General features: G+C 38.5%; 1 protein-coding gene across 1 annotated transcript in view; it reads left to right on the plus strand.

Annotated features, from left to right (window-relative positions):
• The window catches only part of LOC140732138 (polycystin-1-like protein 1), a 181,529-nt gene that overhangs the window by 141,223 nt on the left and 20,329 nt on the right, over window positions 1-19,977 (plus strand). Inside the window, exons 49-55 of the mRNA XM_073054354.1 lie at window positions 38-148; window positions 2,715-2,838; window positions 5,062-5,145; window positions 9,699-9,874; window positions 12,420-12,654; window positions 14,395-14,499; window positions 17,546-17,686. Coding sequence (XP_072910455.1) covers window positions 38-148; window positions 2,715-2,838; window positions 5,062-5,145; window positions 9,699-9,874; window positions 12,420-12,654; window positions 14,395-14,499; window positions 17,546-17,686 — 976 coding nt within the window. The remainder of the gene's footprint in view (window positions 1-37; window positions 149-2,714; window positions 2,839-5,061; window positions 5,146-9,698; window positions 9,875-12,419; window positions 12,655-14,394; window positions 14,500-17,545; window positions 17,687-19,977) is intronic.

A 19,977-nucleotide genomic window follows, 5' to 3' on the forward strand; every position in this document is an offset into this window, starting at 1 on the left:
ACCCCTTTTTAAAACTTCATTATTTTCCTTGTTGCAGAGAATTTGGACTTTACATTGTTATGCTGATACTGCTGCTGCTGATAACATTTGGTAAATTTTCCAAAGATGAGTATCACCTCAATCAAGCCATTCGAGTGGAGTTTACAAGGTATGTTTTCTCTTGCCTGCTTTTGCAGTTGTCTTCAAATGCCTTAAAATGAATGCTTTAGAAAGGATTCAGACTAAACCAAAATCACGTCACTACAGGTTCTAGAATATGAATGAACTAGAAACATATTAAACTCAGAGTAGAGCAGAACATTGTTGACAATTCAGGCTGATGATCTTTCAAAAGGATCTTAATCAATTATTTCGATGACAATTTCTCATCCCTTAACATTGTTTACTTTCCAATATTCATTCATAAATGAATGGATTTATTGAATTTAGCTGCATGACTTTCAATAGAATGAGTCCAGCATCAAAACTTCTGCATAATTTAATTGTATCCTAATCATGGCTAGTCAATTCTAATTTCATCAACCTAGAATTTTCTTCTGTGCAAAATGAACATTTCTGAGAGCTGCTTACATAGTTTAGTCTGCAGAAAGAATCATAAACAATAACTTACAGAAATGTGGTCACAAGGAAGAATTTGCATTTATACATTATCTCATCATATCTATGTACAATGACTTGAGTTGAAATTATAACCTAGGCTGATAAAAGGGGAAAATGGGAAGCATTTTGAACATTGGCAGGGCTTGCAGTGGTAGTTAATAGTGTTATTCCCATGTCCTCAGTTAGCCAATCCCACACGGGAGTGTACAAGCAAGGTTGCTAATAAATTTCAGTTGAATTGGTGTGCTCTCCACTATCCCTCAATAATGAACACAACAGGGTTCACAAACGTGATAAGAAAAACTAGTTAGGCTTTTGTTTTTTGCTCGTGTGTGAATAAGATGGAAGTGTGCTGCTGACATTTTGATAGAACTACCTTTAGAACACTCCCTACTTGGACATAGTTTTTTCCTTTTGCTTGTTTTTTCTTTCCACTCTTTTCTATAAGTGTATACCTCAGATAAATACTTTGTGGAGATTTGTGATATATATGATTATATAATATATATGTACAATGTCTGAAATACATCTTTTGGAAATGTTTGATGATGAACTTCAATAAAAAAATAAATTACAAAAAAAAGAACATTTGGAAAATGATCACAGAAATATGAAAGTATGTAGTGCTCTTTAATTTTAGTAGTATTTGTTTGAAAATGTACTTAACATGGACATTTTATTCCATGGATAATGATAATGACTATGTGAATGACAATACGGTCATTTTGGCCCATTCTGGAAAAGATAACCAGGCACTTTCCGGTGTGAGTTCCCATTACTTGTTTATAGGATGAATTAGCTCATGCTATCCAATGAGAGGTAATGACTGGGCATTCCAAGATAGCTAGGAGTCTATGACAAAGTCCTCAGCAGTGATGGAGAAAGTTATACAGTATACACAAAATGCTGGAGGAACTCGGCAGGTCAGGCAGCATCTATACAGTGGAATAAAGAAATGAAGTTTAGGGCTGAAACCCTTCATCAGGAACTTCCATCAGAAAAGTTATCAACCAAGTATAACTTTTCATCAGAACAGTAATACTTGCTTGATATCCTTTCAACCTATACCCAAGGGTAGTAATAGTTCTCCACTGCAATTGTCCACATTTTCAGTTCCTTGCAGATCAGATGCTTTTGTTCAGGCTCGGGGGTTAACTGAAGTTAACAGTGACATTCACTTGACCAAAACAGCCCTTATGATTTAACCTTATTGACCACATGATGCACTGGAATTCCCAGGCAAATGTTCATTGAAGGAATCTTTTCCTATAGATGTGCTTTGAAATTGCTTATAATCTACTATTAGACCATAAGAAAATATGAGTTTCAGTGGGCCATCTGCCCCTCTGCAGTTCAATATGGCTGACCAGCCCTCAATCTCATCCTCCTCAAGCTTGCTCTGCCATTTTCCCATAGCCTTCAATTCCACAATCTTTCAAAAACTGGTTTTACTGCCATTCAAATGTCATCAAAGATTTCCCTCTTCATACCTTCAGGGTAGAGAATTGCAGAATCTCAATTTTAAATGATCACCTCTAAACATTGAGAATAACACCTTGTTGAACTTTCATTTTCAGAGTTTATGCATTGCTTGCCCATCCCTAAGTTTTGATCTCCTGCAAGTATTCTCACTATGCCATTAGATGAGCTTTTAGATTTTGATCTGGTGGTAGCGACAGAGAAAGGAGATTTTTGAGGACACAGGAGAGAGTGTGCATCTTGGAGTGGAACTTGGAGCTGATGGTATTCCTGTCCGCCTACTATCCCAACTCTCCTATGTGGAAGATGATTCCAAGCAGCCATGGCAGGACACTGCATAGCATTCTATCAATATAATTGAAACATGGATACTTCAGCCATATACCAAAAGAGGATTGCTGTGCTTTTTACAGCATTTGAAAGTGGAGACAATTCCTCCCTTGTTACTTGTGGATGAGACAAGTCTTTAGAAAGTAAGATGGTTAACTAACCAATCATCAATTTGCTACACCATCATCGATAAAGAAAATTGACTATTTACGTGGAAGTAAAAAAGAACTAAAAATATGATTCTGAAGCATTATTTTCCCTTGACAATTTATTTCATAAGTAAAATTATTTTTTTATATATTTAGGAATGTGAAACATCCTTTCATAAATATGAAAACGGCTGATGATTGGTGGAATTGGAGTTTTACCACCTTGCTACATGGCCTGTATTGGGACACTTGGTACAACAACGCAGCAGCCAAAACCCAGGTACATTTCACTTGTAATCTTCAATACACATTAGAATCACCTTCCGTTTCCATGACTAAAGCACTCCAGGGTAGGTTGTGCACTTTATTGCACAGTAAACTCTTTACTCTTACATTTTCTCGTTGGCTAGATAAAGGCATGGAGCACTACAGCATGGATACAGGCTCTTCAGCCCATTGAGTCCATGCTGACCACCCATCTAGTCTCAATTTCCTGTGTCTGGACTATATCCCTCTAAGCCCCACTCCTCCATTATCTACGCAAGTGCTTCTGAAATGATACTGTTGTACCCGCCTCATCCATTTCCTAGGCAGTTCGATCCACCAGCCTCTGCATGGAGATAGTTGCCTCTTAGGTTCCTTTTAAAGCTTCCCTTCTCACCATAAAGCCATTCCCCCTACATTTGGACTCGACTACCTGGAGAAAGAACTGTTACCATCCCACCTTATTTATGCCTCTCATAATTTTAAACATTTCTCTAAGGTTGCCCCTGATATTCTTATATTGGGATTTTCAAAAAACAGAAGTAATTTTTAAAAAAAACTTGCTTGCTTAGATGCATGATTAATCAGTTATATTGAACATTATGATTTTAGTTATATTTATTAGAGGGTTAAATGTTTAATCAGTGGCCCAGACATAAGTATTGTTTTTTTCATAATCTGAACATTCTCAGTAAAGAGGAAGATAGTCCCTTTCCATTTTATAAATGATTGAAAGAGAGAACATTTATCATTTTTCTCCATGGATCTGACAGCACCCCGAACTTTCCACATTAGCCTTGTTTGACCTCTCCTTCCTGTTTCATCTTTGTTCCGGAGAGGAATGAACAATTGTTGTGATCAGTTCATGCCCCCTTAAAATATTGCTTTGCCATCCACCATCAACCCCGCAGATACTGTTCCTCACTGATATCATCACTGTTTCCTTTATTTAGATCCAGGATTTGAGTTTCAAAGTAAATCACTTTATTATAGTCATATAATAATATGATAAATTAACTATGTTATTATCAACACATGGTAATAAATATCTATTATAGTTATATTCTGATCATATTATGGCAGCTCCTCCTCAAGAGACATTACACGGTAAGATTGTTATTTGTTTCTTATTACATCACACCCAGAGTAGGATGGTCTGTACTTTATCTGATTACTCAACATATGGGTCAAGAAATTCATCCTGTATAAACTCCAGGTATTCCTCCCCTATAGCTTTGTTAGAACTGTTGTCAGCCCAATCTATAGGTAAGCATTAATCATCCAAAAATATAGCTGAATCCTTGATGCATGCACCCCTGATTTCTAAAGCTGGCTCCAATTTCCATCTACATTTTCTGCCCCTTAGTGTTTGTTAGCTCTACCCATTCAGGCTCAAACACATATGTTTCTTCACCATTGTGTCAATCTTCTTTTAAACCAATAACCCTGTCCAGTCTCTTGCTTCCTTTTGCCAGTATTTCTTCCAGATCGAATAGCCCAGGATATCTGAGTTCAATCCTCCCCCACCCCACTTCACACAACTTTGTCTACTTTATCCCAAGTAAATCATTCCCGTTTAGTTTATCTGTCTTACTATGAAAACTCTGACCACTGAGACAAATGGCCTTTTTGCTTGCCTTTTTAATATTCTTTAATATCACCTTGGCATTATTTTGCAGGGTAGTCCTGCTTGTTCTTCATCCTTGATGTCTTCTCCTTCTGTCATTTGCTTCCATCCTAATGTCCCCTATATGCATACGCCCCATCCCCTAACAATCCGAGCAAAGCCTCCCCTTGGCATATTGCTTCCTGTGACTCATCCCATCTCCTCCAGACCCTGATCCAATGACTCAGGAATCTATTCACATCCCACTGCACCATCTGTCCAGCCACATACAGAATTGGAAATATTCCTGAAATGACTACCTTTTATGTCCTGATTTTTAATTTGTCTATCAATTCCCTAAATTCACCTATGGGACATCATCCTTCTCCCTCTGTTGTTGCTATGTACCGTGAGCACTGACTGTTCACTCTTCCTCTTCAGAATGCTCTGAAAAGGGAGACTGTGTTGTGTTTTAACACAATATCTGCTTCTTATTGTTCAGATTGCTGTTCCTTTAAACTGTTTCAGTATTGATGTGGTCCCTGAACAATTGCGATGTCATAGCTTACATAAATCTAAAATGTCTGAAGTACAAAGTGTGTGGCTGATTGCACTATCAATTACCTCTGATAGGCTGGTCCACTTCAAGGGAAGTGCCACTTGATTGGTGCACCATCACTGAGGAAAACCCAAGTCAGAAAAGCCTCATATTGCAATGTAAGTGGCTTATGATCCATTCGAGATTACCTAATGTTTTTACTTTTAAAATTCTGGAAACGGTCAGCAGGTCAGGCAGCATTCAGAGTTAGCAGACTTTGACTTGAAAGATTAACTCTGTTTCTCTGATGCTCCCTAATTTGCTCAACATTTCCAGCATTTGTTGTTTTAACTTTAGATATTCAGCATTTGTGCATTTTTGATTTAGATTTGATGGTTATTTTTATTCCATTGTTCCTTCAATTCATTTTGTTCTCAAAGTAGAATTTTTGTAGAAATGAACAAGTTCAAGTAAAAATATTAGAAAACATAAAAATATTTCCTTGTGGAATACGATTGGGATGATTATCCTCCAGATATTAAGATTCATGCCTGTGGATCATTTATTTTCAAGTCAGTGCAAGAATTGTGGAACTTCGACACAGACCACAGAACACAATATGGATTTGGTTTGATCTCCCATTAGTCCATTTTAAAATAAAACATAGCCAGAACTGTGTAAGCATGAATGTACAAGAAGCCAGTTTCCTCGTTTATGCTGAAGTTACATTGTATGTAGTTCAATAAAATGTAGCGTTCATAAACAACTGGGTGATCCTCACACAGCTCACTTACATGAAAACTGGATTCACGGCTGTGGTGTCCTCCCTCCACATTTATTCTTAAGGTTGATGGCTGGATGAGTTGGTCCTCTGTACCGGACAAGAATTCAGCTAAAGCAGCAGTGTGGAGTCTGAGTAATGCATCCTTAAGACCTATCTTAATCCTTAAGACCAACTTACAGACTCGCGTTCAGGCCTTTAAGCCCAACTGGTCCACGGTTCCTGTGGATCTTAATATCATTTGTCCTCATTAGTCCTATATCTCTGTACTCCTCTCCTATCCAAATGCTTTTAAATGGTAGGTTTGTAACAGCCTCTATCATTTACACTGGCAGCTAGTTCCATATACCCACTACCCTCTGTGTGGAAAAACATGCCCCTCGGATCCTGGCGTATCCCTTCTGCACAGTCTCAGTTGCTGCATATCCTCCCTAATCAGTACTATGCACTGTGCTCCTACCCTCGGTCTAACCGAAGTTTCGTACAGCTATAACATGACATCCCAACTTTTATAGTCAGTGCCTCAGCCTATGATGGTTAGCTTGCCACATTCCTCCTTCACTACCTTGTCCACCGGATGTTGGCCATTTTCAGGGAACTATTATCTTACATCATCCCTTGATCTCTGTACATCAGTACTGCTGAGGTCCCAGTCATTTATTGTGGATGTTTGGTCAATATTTGACATCCCTTGTGCTTTAACCCTCTGCACCAGTCTTCCATCCAGACCCTTGCTGAAGGACATATAAGGTCACTTCTTGCTCCACGCTGTAAGACTACTGAACCTCTGCCACAGCCCAGGTCTCATCAAGCATGAAGTGCCAGTAGCATTACACTGTTTACATTTTAACTGGTATCATCTATGCACCTTATTATTTGTTAATTTGTTTGTGATAATATTACTTTTTGTGTTATGTGTGTGGGTTGTACTGTGCTGTGCGCCTTGGTCCAGAGGAATATTATTTCGTTTTGGTGGTATACATGAATATGGCTGAATGACAATAAACTGAACTTGAACTTGAACGTAAAGTCATGTAGGCCATTCCGCCATTCATCAGTTTTGTTAGTTACTTGCTCAAAAGTCTCAAATTTGTGAGAAAAGATTCCTCAGTCAGTCCCTGCCTTTCCAAGTGAACATAAATCCTGTCTCTTAAGTTTTTTCCGGTGATTTCCTAACTACTGATTTAAGACTAAACTGGCTTACCCTACTACCTTTTTGATTAAGAGAATGACTTAACTACCCTCCTGCCTTTGGCCTGTCACCCAAGGCTAGTGACGATGCAAAAATTACCATCAGAGCACCAGCCATCTCCTCCCTTACTTCCCATTATCAATATGGAAAAGATGCTGTTGGGCCTTGGGGATTTATTCACTGAATATGTGCCAACATCTCTAACACTTCCTCCTTCCTGACATAAGCATGTCCCAGATATCAACATAACCTCTCCCCTCAGTCTCCATCATCCATATCCTACTCTCTGGTGAATACTGATGAGCATAGTTCACTTGGGACACCACTCATACCCTGGTTCCACACATAGACTTACCCATAGATCCCTGAAGGAACCTACTTTCCCCCAAGCTATAAAAAAGATTTGGGATTCTCCATAATTCTGCTTGTCCATACAATTTCATATTCCTTTTATTCCCTGTGAAGTTGCAAAGACTCATTTGATATCTATTGCGTAATCCTCATATATACTTCTACACTTTTCCTGACCAAACCTTTGATCTCCTTTGCTAACCAAGGTTCCCTATTTTTACCATCTTGCTTATGACTTTAACATGCTGACTCTGAACTCTTACTGTCTTGCTTTTAAATGCTTCTCATTTATCCGATGCTTCTTCCAGTGGCTGGTGTAATGTGTTTGTTCTCCACTACAATTGGTGCGGAGTGGTCCAGAACAGCTGTTCCACCTTTTCAGAATCCACACTGAATTCCCTTCTTGACAGATACCTGAGCAACTAAAAATCTGTCCCTGAATATAAGCTACCGCCTGAACATTCCAGAGATTTCTAAATGGATGGGTTAGGCTAAATGCAGCTACATAAATGCAGGATGGGACCCTTCCTTCCCAAATTCATCCCATCAGATGCAGCAGACCACAGACATTTTGTCTCTTCTCCTTAAATGGTGGAAGGAACACATTATTTTGCTTTTTCTCCAAAAATAATTGCTTATGCTCCAAACTAGGTCTTCAAATCACTCAATGTCAATTTTCTTAACCTGACCTGCTGAGAGTTTGGGGCCCCACAGTGACCCTAACAGCTGTAGGCACTGCTCGATTTGAAAAACTGACATTTCATGGGAATGCTTGGGAATTGTTCAGATGTGCCTGGTTGATATGGAGAGTGAGATCTGCCTTCTGTTGCTAATAGATGGACTTAAATGCCAAGGGAATTAATTTGAAATCCCATCAGTAAAAGCCACTACTTGAAATTCTGGGACCCAAGCCAGAAATCAATTTTTCCACCAGTACAATGAATGTGAAAACGTTCATTCCTTTTACTTTATGCACATTATTTCATGCTCATAGCCTGCTCTCCTTGACATTGCCGATGCCTAGTTAATGCTTAATATTCATTATACTGTTAATAGTCTCTGGAGTCACTAATGAACAAAAGCTTTTATAGCCATGCAAGTCCTGCAGCTAGGAGAGTATGTTAGAAGCTGGGTATCTTGCACTGGGTACCACTCCCTTTGACTCTTCAAAGCCTTTTCATCACTTAGAAGTCAGAATAGTATGTCACTGAGAAGGCAACTTGTAGGATCAAAACATCTTTTACCCTGCTCTCCATTTGCCTGGATCAGGGCAGCTCCCACATTCAAAATGTTTGGCACCTTTCACGATAAAGTAAACTGCCTGTTTCAAATTGAATCCTGCTGCCAAAACATTTCCTTTATCATCTGCCAGTACAGAGTATGCTCAATCTGTATCATTTACAAATGTACTGCACCAAGCCCCAAAGCACTTCAACCAGGACCCACCAAAGTGTGATCAACACCGTCAAGAAAAACAAGGACAACAGTTTCTTTTATATACCAGCACCTACAATTTGTCTTTTAAGAGGCACACCATCCTCATTTGGAAATGCTGTAGATTGAGACCTTTTCCCCAATGACGTTCACTGCAAGAAGGTAACCCCCTACCATCATCTAAGGGACATTTGGAGATGAGCAATAAATGCTACCCAAGCAATAATACACATGTCCTGTAAATGATTCAAATTCCCAGAGAATGAGATTGGCACGCTGTTTCATTCTCAGTATTTGTTACAGTGTTAGCTTTTAATCAACAGGCATCTTTGCATTTTCAACAGAATGACAGAACAGCAAAGTAGAATGATAACCAGCAGCTGATTATTTTCTCTCCTTGTCCATTTTCACCAGACTGGGATCAACTAAGTGAACATTACAGGCACTGAAGTGATTAGGTTTTTGATGGCATGATTGAGGACAAAATGTCTTGAAAGAGATATTGCGTTTTTTCACGATTGTTCAGAATGTCCCAAAACACTGTGCAGCGAGGAAGTTCTTTTAAAGTTCAGTCACTGTTGTGATAAGGAAACAGCTGCAGCCAATTTATGAGCAGCAAGCTTCCAGAAATATTAAAATGGAACTGGTCAGATAATCTGTTTTAGTAATGTTGAATGTGGGATAACTGCTGGCAAAGCTCTGTATAAATCTCCTGCTGTTTGTGAAATTAATGCTGTAGGATCCGTTACATTCATCTGTGAGAATAGGTGAGGACAAAAGGCTCATGGGATTTCAGTCTTGATTTTTATGTCTAAGTCCAGCATGAGTCTTCAGCCAGAGAACTTCTGACTCATAGTTGAGAGTGCTTGTGTTGAGTCATATCTGGCAACAACACAGCTGACAACCTGTGACTGACTACACTGCTTGACAGCATCTCTTCTTAAAGATGTGCTTCACTCGATCTCTACTCCTAGATTCCAGAAGTATTGTCAGGGCTTGTACAAGCCTGTGGATCTCCATACACCACATTGAGTCACCATTCAGATCAATCAAATTCCACAAAGCCCGCAAGAGGTGATAACTTCAGCCAATGTGGCCAATTCAATTGCCTCAAAGGGAAGGGATCGATTATTAACCTCGGTAGAACACGGTAAGAGATTCAGATGCTTCTGATAATTTGGGTCTGGTTAACAATACTCTTAAATCTTGTTTTTAAAGTAAAATTCTTGTTTTCAAGTTATTCCTTAAAAATAACAACCTCTATATCACTCACCAGGTGAAGTGTGTACATTTTCTGAAGCTAAACAAAACCAACAGAACACCATTATATAATGTGTTTTGTAATAACTGCACAACCTAGAATGGTACTTATTTTGTAGCATGTACATAGATTGTGAATTTTTGTACATTTCTGTACAATAGCATTTAGCTCTTTTTCCTGCTTACCAATCTTTAATTCCGAACTCTACATTTAGCCCAACCCCACATTTAGCCCAAGCCTGTCCATAAAATTTTTATCGACATTCAATGTCATCCACCAGTGAGTTTGTGGAGTTGTTCTACATTTGAACTCAATCCAATTAATTCTCTGATTCTTTCTTAATCTCTGTACATATTTCCATGCAGTATCTTTGTCTAAAATAACTTTACTCAGCATAGGCCGAGCCCATCACTTCGCTTTGGTGCCCCTCCTCATTCCCTTTCTACCATGGACCATTATCCTCTTTTATCTGATTCCTTCTTCTTCAGCTCATACTTCTTCACTTATCACCTCCCAGCTCCTCAATTCATCACCCACCTATCCTATCCTTCCCTTCACCTGGTTTCTCCTATGATTTGCCAGCCCGTGTTCCTTTTCTTTCCTCCATTTTCTTATTATGGCTTCTCTCTCCTTCCTTTCCAGTCTTGATGAAGGGTCTTAACCTGAAACATCGACAGTTCATTTCTCTCCACAGATGTTGCTTGACCTGCAGTTTCTCCAGCATTTTGTGTCTGTTCTCTGGATTTCCAGTGTCTGTAGAATTTCTTGTGTTTATTGATTCCAACTTTGAAATGTGAATACAAATGGCTTGAGGGCATTCTTACATTTATAGAATTTTAGTGATGGAAGTGAAGGTACAACAACATTATTTCAATTGCATTGCTTTAATAAGAATTCCTTTAAGTAACCTGCATAGAATCAGAATCAAAATCAGGTTGATTACCACTGACATATGCTGTGAAATTTGTTGTTTTGCAACAACAGTATAGTGCAGGACATAGAAATTACTATAAGCTACAAAAAATAAGTAAAAAAGAAGAATAATGAGATAGTGTTCACAGACCATTCAGAAATCTGATAGCCAAGGGGATGAAACTTTTCCTAAATCATTGAGTGTGGATCTTCTGACTCCAGTACTTACTCCTCAATGGTACTACTGATTCTTGATATTTGAAGTGGCACAGTTTAAGTTTGGTATTTAGGTATTGTGTTTGAGAACTTGTTAATGTTTCTGACATAGAGTGTGAGAAAAGCTCTGTGTTTCTTGTAAGTATGTTATGTGGAGGGCAGAAATCTTTGTGGGAAACTGAGTGCAGTTACACTTTTTTATCATTGTTTTGTCATTTTTTTAAACTTTTACATGAAGCTAGTTTGAAATGGTATGCCACTGCTCTTGATCAATGACCCTGATCAATAGCTGAAATGTGATGGAAAGCAGAATGTGGGTATCAAAGACTTAGAATAAAGAGCAACTGGCCTTCTCATGTCATTATGCTTGAGTCTTTTGAAGAAATCTTTTCCTCAAAATGAAATGTTTTGTTAGTTATCACAATCCATTATCAGTTATATTTGCTGTATTAAAAAAATAATATTTTATATTTTTCAAATGTTGCAGAAACAGGAGTGTTAAATTCTGCAGTAGCATAGCTACTGGTTGGAAAACAATTGAATCGGACTGAAAAAAATCAATTTTCTATATGAAAGGCAATGCTAAATATAATATGCATATCTATTAAAGTAATCCATGAATATACCTCTGCTCCATCTGGCAACAGTAGAATTACCCAGTAGCCAACCATTTTAATTCTTATCCCCATTCCCAATCCTATATGTCAGTCTACTGTCTTCTCTTTTGCCTTGATGAGGCCACTCTGAGAGTCGAGGAGTAACACCTCATATTCCATCTAAGTAGCCTCCAACCTGACGGCACAAACATCAATTTCTCTTTCCAGTAAAAAGAGTTCCCTCCCCCTTATCTCTTCTTATATTCTCCATTCTGGCTTCTTACCTCTTCTCCTCACCTGTCTATCACCTTCCTCTTGTGCCCCTCCTTTTTCCCTTTCTGCCATGATCCACTCTTGTCTCCTATCAGATTCCTTCTCCTCCAGCCCTTTACCTTCCCCATCCACCTGCTTCATCTATGACCTACCAGAGGGTTTTCTTTCCCTTTCCCCCCATCTTTTAATTCTGGCATCTTTCCTCTTCAACTCCAGCCCTAAAGAAGGATCTCAGCCTGAAACATCGACTGTTTATTCATTTCCATAGATGCTGCCTGACCTGCTGAGTTCCTCCAGCATTTTGTGTGCATCACTCTGGATTTTTGGCATCTGCAGAATCTCTTGTGTCCATAAATCTGAATGCACTCCTAGCAAAAGTACAAAATACATGAACTCTTGTTCCACTATTTTCACAAATATCTTCTTCAAAATTTTAGGAATGAGGCCTATGCGACGTTACTAGCATTGAAGAAGACAAAATGGATTGATCTGTACACCAGAGCAGTCATAGTTGATTTCACCCTCTACAATCCCCCTACCAACCTCTTCACAATTGTGTCTCTGTTGGCAGAGTTGCCACCAACAGGAGGAATTCTTTCATTAGTTCAAATAGAATCAGTCCGCATCTACCAGGAAAATACTCTTCTGGATTATTTTATCATGGCTTTTGAGGTGAGAATTTCAGATAATGGATTGAAAATATTACCTATTGCGTATGGGTTCAACATAAATAAAATTTCTTGAAATAGGCAAGTTTCAGCCATACAAAATGCAAACAAAATATTCATGGATGACCAAGTGTTCCTTTTCAGTTTTACAGCACCAATCAACTTTTTAAAGTTTTCTTTCTCTCTCCTTTGGCATTTTGTTAAGTTACTAGACATTCAGATCTTAAGGATAATCTGTATCAGAGACAGATACAGTACAGCACTTGAACCCTTGGTTAAGATTGCCCTAATTGCAACACTCATAATTTGTTACATTTGTGCTCTACTGTTGCTGTACTAACTCAACTAGATCTGAGATTTTGCCCCTGATTTTCCCAGAAAATGCCTGACACCCCACTTCCCCCACCCCCCATGTCCTCATTCCCTCAAATTTACTTACTCAAGTATCGCTGAAGCACTTGGAAACATTTTAAATCAAACTAGCACACTTACAAATAATTAAAATTCAATAACTTTTTTCAACATTAATAAAATCAACTGAAGATACTTACAAATAGTTAAACACATTAGACAAAAGATGCATCATTTTAAATATTCCCACATCACTACAATCCTTACTCAAGTGAGTGGGCTCACTGAACCTTTGTCAGATCCAGCCTGGTGTGGGATCCTTGAGCAAATTCCTACTCCTCTTCCAAATTACTCTAGGGGTAATAAAATTGCTGGTGGAACTCAGCCAGTCGGTTTGTGACTTCCACATCAATGTAGGTATCCTGAAACTCACCCTCATTATTGCAGAGAAATGTCATCACCTGTAGAATTGCTGACAGATCCTGTGACAATTTTGATTTTAGAGACATTGAAATAGAGCTTCATCAGGCATAGATTGATACAACTGTTGTTGGGCTTAGCCTCTGACTTTATATTAAGAAACGGGAATGAAATAACTTCTTGAAAAAGAGTAATTATGTAATGAAATATCAGAAGGAAGGATTTGAACACCCTATTTGTGGAGAGGAACATTGTATGGAATTAATAGGTGCAGTGATCTTTTCCAGGCTGTAATATATTTCAGGTCAATCTAACCTCTCTGACTTACGACAACTTGATTCCTGCATTAGATCACTACTTTATGCAGAAGTATGAATGGTTCTGCACTGTGGCACAATTTGGGTTGAGTGCCCAACCTGTCGATCTGAATTTGATTGATAACATTTCGAGAAACATAATCAGCCCTCTATGCAGATTGAAGTTGTCACAATCCTCTTAATTGAACAACTATTTAAATTATTAAAGCAAGAATTTCACATGATGTACAGCAGTTAATTCTGTAGGCATTATTCAAAATTATTACAAGTTTGAGAGTATCACTGATGATATATGATTAGCCGATCTCATGCTGAACACACAACAGGTTAGGTCAGAGCTGTTATGGATTGTTATAAATTCATTTAAGTTGTTGGAAAAACTGAGGCAACATGTCTAGCTTCAAAGCATGATTACAAATGCAGCTGCAATGTGGCTGCAAGCTTCATTTTATTACAACAAAACAGACAGCACATTATTCATTTATGAAATTTGTTTGGATTTCTAGGATGGAGTTGAGTTAAAAATGTAGTTTTATCCAATAATTTCAAAGAATTTTTAAACAATCCAAGTTCCATAGATTAAATAGCTCTACTATTTATACATTTAATAAAATGTAGAGCAGAATTTTACATTCTATTTTTGTTGTGCTTTTCAGCTTTTGTTCCTGGTCCTTATTCTACTTCACCTGTATTTACAGGTGTGCAGGATGACTCAGAAAGGTATTCTGAGTTACTGGCGAGAGCCATGGAATTGGCTGGAGGTCAGAATTTCATGGCAATAAATTATTATGCTTTAATTCAATTAAGGTTGTTTGCTGTTCTTTGTGGGTCAAAATATTTGGAAATATAGTGGATTCTGGTTAATTGGACCATCAGTTAATCGGGGCTGTCGCTTATTTGGGACAACTTAAAGAACAAAAACAAGTTGAGGAAATAGCCGGGATTCCCTTTGTTTTTTTGGGGCACAATGCTGCTTAATTAGGGCAGAAGATGATTACCAAAGGTTTTCTAACTAGTGTCTGTCGCCTGCACATTGTGTGACTGGTAGACACTACACCGTGCTTAGAGCAAACAGTTCTTAAATAGTGTCAATTAACATATAACCATATAACAATTACAGAATGGAAACAGGCCATTTTGGCCCTTCTAGTCCGTGCAGAACGCTTACTCTCACCTGGTCCCACCGACCTGTACTCAGCCCATAACCCTCCATTCCTTTCCTGTCCATATACCTATCCAATTTTTTAAAAAAATGACAATATCTTTACCACTTTACTGGAAGCTTGTTCCACATAGCTACCACTCTCTAAGTAAAGAAGTTCCCCCTTGTGTTACCCCTAAACTTTTGCCACTTAACTCTCAACTCATGTCCTCTTGTTTGAATCTCCCCTACTCTCTACGGAAAAAGCCTATCCATGTCAACTCTGTCTATCCTCCTCATAATTTTAAATACCTCTATCAAGTCCCCCCTCAACCTTCTACGCTCCAAAGAATAAAGACCTAACTTGTTCAAACTTTCTCTGTAATTTAGGTGCTGAAACCCAGATAACATTCTAGAAAATCCCCTCTGTACTCTCTCTATTTTGTTGACATCTTTCCTATAATTCGGTGACCAGAACTGTACACAATACTCCAAATTTGGCCTCACCAATGCCTTGTACAATTTTAACATTACATCCCAACTCCTATACTCAATGCTCTGATTTATAAAGGCCAGCATACCAAAAGTTTTCTTCACCACCCTATCCTCATGAGATTCCACCTTCAGGGAACTATGCATCATTATTCCTAGATCACTCTGTTCTACTGCATTCCTCAATGCCCTACCATTTACCATGTATGTCCTATTTTGATTAGTCCTACCAAAATATAGCACCTCACACTTATCAACATTACACTCCATCTGCCATCTTTCAGCCCACTCTTCTAACTGGCCTAAATCTGCAAGCTTTGAAAACCTACTTCATTATCCACAACAACACCTATCTTCGTATCATCTGCATACTTACTGATCCAATTTACCACCCCATCATCCAGATCATTAATGTATATGACAAACAACATTGGACCCAGTACAGATCCCTGAGGCACACCACTAATCATCGGCCTCCAACTTGACAAACAGTTATCCACCACTACTCTCTGGCATCTCCCATCCAGCCACTGTTGAATCCATTTTACTACTTCAATATTAATACCTAACAATTGAACCTTCCTAACTAACCTTCTGCGTGGAACCTTGTCAAAGGCCTTACTGAAGTCCATATAGACAATATCCAATGTCCATATAGACAATACCCTCATCAACTTTCCTAGTAACCTCTTCAAAAAATTCAATAAGATTTGTCAAACATGACCTTCCATGCACAAATCCATGTTGACTGTTCCTAATCAGACCCTGTCTATCCAGATAATTATATATACCTTCTCTAAGAATACCTTCCATTAATTTACCCTCCACTGACGTCAAACTTACAGGCCGATAATTGCTCTTAGAACTCTTCTTAAACAATGGATCCACATGTGCAATACACCAATTCTCCGGCACTATCCCTGTTTCTAATGACATTTGAAATATTTCTGTCAGAGCCCCTGCTCTTTCTACACTAACTTCCCTCAAGGTCCTAGGGAAGATCCTGTCAGGACCTGGAGATTTATCCACTTTTATATTCTTTGAAAGCGTCAGTACTTCCTCTTCTTTAATCGTCATAGTTTCCATAACTACCCTACTTGTTTCCCTTACCTTACACAATTGTGTACACTTGTGATTTTTGTCACTGATAACAGTAGGACAATTCAGAATTGTTTTCTTTACCGTGGTTTCAACCCTTCAGGCTTGGAGAAACCAGAAACAGCTGGGTGTGAAAATGAAACAATTTCACTACTTCAACAAGTTAGGCACTATGAAGAATTTGGAGGTACTGACAATTATAGATAGACAGATAGAACTACTACTGTAATCATCTTGAATGTTACAATGAAAATGGAGACTTGAAGGGTGCAATCATTGATAGCATTATGTGAAGCCAGTCCGTTATCTACACCAGGTGTCTGACCTGATTTTGTTCATTTACAGTCAATTGAAAGAATGTGGCAGCATGCAGGTACATTGGGTGAATTCCTCTGTAGATAACAATTAGGAATACACAGATTTATAATACTGTAGTAGCATTGTTATGTTCTATTTGTTCTATATTTCATTTAAATACACAATTTGTTACTCAATTAAACAGTACTTTGTTTTTTATATAACTTTTTAACTATTTCCATGAAACTTAGATAATTGAGCAGCTGCTTAATTGGGCCAAAATGAACTGGTCCCAATGTGTCCGATTAAGCAGTATCCACTATATTTTGTAAAAATTCAAAGAATTAGAGATAGTAGTTGTCTATTTTGGGGGGTTGAGACTGGGGAGAAATAGAAAGAATAGCCATGACACAAATCCCTTCTGTTAGGTTCACACCCTACACATGTTTCAGAAGTGTTTAATTGACTACAAATCTTCGTGGGATATCCTGAAATGGTGAAACATCCAGTTAAATAAATGGAAGCCTTTTCTACAAAATTTAAAGAATATTCAATATACTTACAACTTAAGCCAGAACAGTGTAACAACTTGGCCTATTTTTATATCCTATGCTGTTTTTCTTATATTAACTTTTTGAAGTAGTTTATCAATGTTTGCTTGATTTATTGATTGGATTAATTGATCCAGCAACACTTCAGCCAAATAAAATGTAACTTTTAAAACATAGTTCTGAGTGTGTGGAGCACTGCTTGCCAATCTGTATCCTGTTTTTCTCTAGATTGGACTTGTCGTAATTAGTATCTTTTATTATGTGTATTATGTGTTCTATTTCGTACTGGCTGTGGATGTTATCGACCATCTTCATAGTGGATATTTCAAAACATTTGTGGATATGAGCTTCATTTCTGCATGGATAAAGGTGAGTTAATGGAGAAAATGGGATATGGAAACCAAAATGAAATGTCTTCCCAAATTTAGATGAACCTTGCAGATTTTTCAGAACAGTGAGGCAGATGTTGAAGGGGATTGCTATCACTTTTCCAGACAGCTGCCAGCAAGTTTGGGATTTCCACATGTGCATGTGCAAAAGTGGGACTCCTGTTTGTCTTGACATCTGTTGAAAAAATTGACTGCTCTATTGAATTTGCCGTGGAATTCAGTGTCAGAGCATGATGTTGTCAGATTTCCCCAGCGGTGGGAAGTCACATGAACAACTTATGTCAGATTAGATGTGCATCAAGGAGTGTGGTTCCACCTATTTCAGTCCAGGATAATGCCCAGGAGGGGTTAATAATCACTTCCTCTGATTGGTTTTCCACCCTCCCCCCAACTTCTTTACAGGGCCCCTGACCCCTCCTTCTTCAGTCCTGACCAAGGGTCTCGGCCCGAAACGTTGACGGCTCCTTTCAACGGATGCTGCCCAACCTGCTGAGTTCATCCAGTTTGTTTGTACGTGTTGAGTTGACCACAGCATCTACAGTGTACTTTGTGTTTGGGATTAATATAAGTGTTGATGTTGTTAGTTACTTCATTAAGAGGGTTAGGTGATATATTAAATCTACATTTTCAAAAGATAGTTGAAATGAAGTTTACTAATTAAAGGATAGGTAATTGGTTAAAGAACAAAACAATAACATTTGAATGAATGTTTACTTGTTGACAGAATTGACAACTGGATTAATAGTGGGACCCAGCTATTTTATACAATGACTTAGACAAAAACACAAATGCAACACACTGTATTACTTTTGCTGTTAATGCAAGCTGGATTAAAGAGTGAGTTAGGAAAATGGTGTAAAAGATCTAAAAGGTATACACAAACATGAGGAAATCTGCAGATGCTGGAAATTCGAGCAACACACACAAAATGCTGGTGGAACGCAGCAGGCCAGGCAGCGTCACCCAGACCTCCTATTACAGCCATATATCCTTCCTAGGAACGTGCCTCTGCCACCAACTTACTCCAGTTGGCTTCAAGATTCATTTTCGAGCCCTTTTGCCAATCAACTTTCCAGCTCTTAGCTTCATCCCTCCCCCTCCAGTCTTCTCCTATCATTTTGGATCTCCCCCTCCCCCTCCCACTTTCAAATCTCTTACTATCTCTTCTTTCAGTTAGTCCTGACGAAGGGTCTTGGCCCAAAACGTCGACTGTTCTTTTTCCTATAGATGCTGCCTGGCCTGCTGTGTTCCACCAGCATTTTGTGTGTGTTACTTAAAAGGTGTACAAGCAAGTTAACCAAGTGAGGTGCTGGAATCCTATCAGTTGGGGTAGGGGTTATGCCTGGTGGAAGGCAGGTCAATACGCTTAAGGAATAAATGTCTCACTGAGTTTTAAACTGTGTCTGATTACCAGTACTGGGCACAAAAGGCAGAACTACTTTTATTAAGGAGCATTCATAGTACAAGCAGCCATGAATGAAAATCGTGGGTTGAACAAACTTGGCATCCTGAGGACTTTAGAGCTGGCAATAGCATCCTTTCATTTGCAGAAACTTGTTCATCAATGAATCTATATCTTAAATGTTTTCAAATAGTTTTACAGTGCTTTACTTTTAAATAGTTGTTTCCAGTTTTCTTTTACTTAATCACTTCTCAGAGAAGAAGAATATATAACATCAATAAATCTAATTAAACTAAAAACAGAAAACACTGGAAATACGCAGCAGGTAGAGAGCCACATCTATGGGAAGAGAAACAAGAGTCTTCATGATACAGTTGGTCGGAAGTCCTTCAACAGAAATGGAAAGAAGTAGAAGTATTTATTAACTGCATTCAGCATGGGGGAGGAGAGATGTCTGATACGGATTACTTAAATTCATGATCCTTCTGCATTTCATCCCTTCTCAAAGCTGTGATTGTCGTATTGCAACCACTCTCTTGTTTCCTAACCCCTCACCAGGTGAGGTACAGTATATCAAACTGGCAACAGGCAAACCTAGCCCCTTTAACAGATATACCAACGTACATTCACATGATTGTCTTCATTTTATCTGTCTTTATCAGTCTATTCCTTACATTTAGATACAAAGCTATTAAGCTCCTAATTGACTCCAGTTGACTCTTTCATTGTCAATTTTCCAGACTTTTTTTTGTTCTGTCTTCTGAATCTGTGCCATCTACAGAACGCTCAGCCCCTCAGATGGATTACTAGCTGACAACTGCTGCTCAAGCTCCAAAATTCAGAGCTTGTGGTCCTGCAGCTGGCAATGG

This window comes from Hemitrygon akajei, chromosome 8, assembly GCF_048418815.1.
Source record: "Hemitrygon akajei chromosome 8, sHemAka1.3, whole genome shotgun sequence".
Classification (NCBI taxonomy): Eukaryota; Metazoa; Chordata; class Chondrichthyes; order Myliobatiformes; family Dasyatidae; genus Hemitrygon; species Hemitrygon akajei.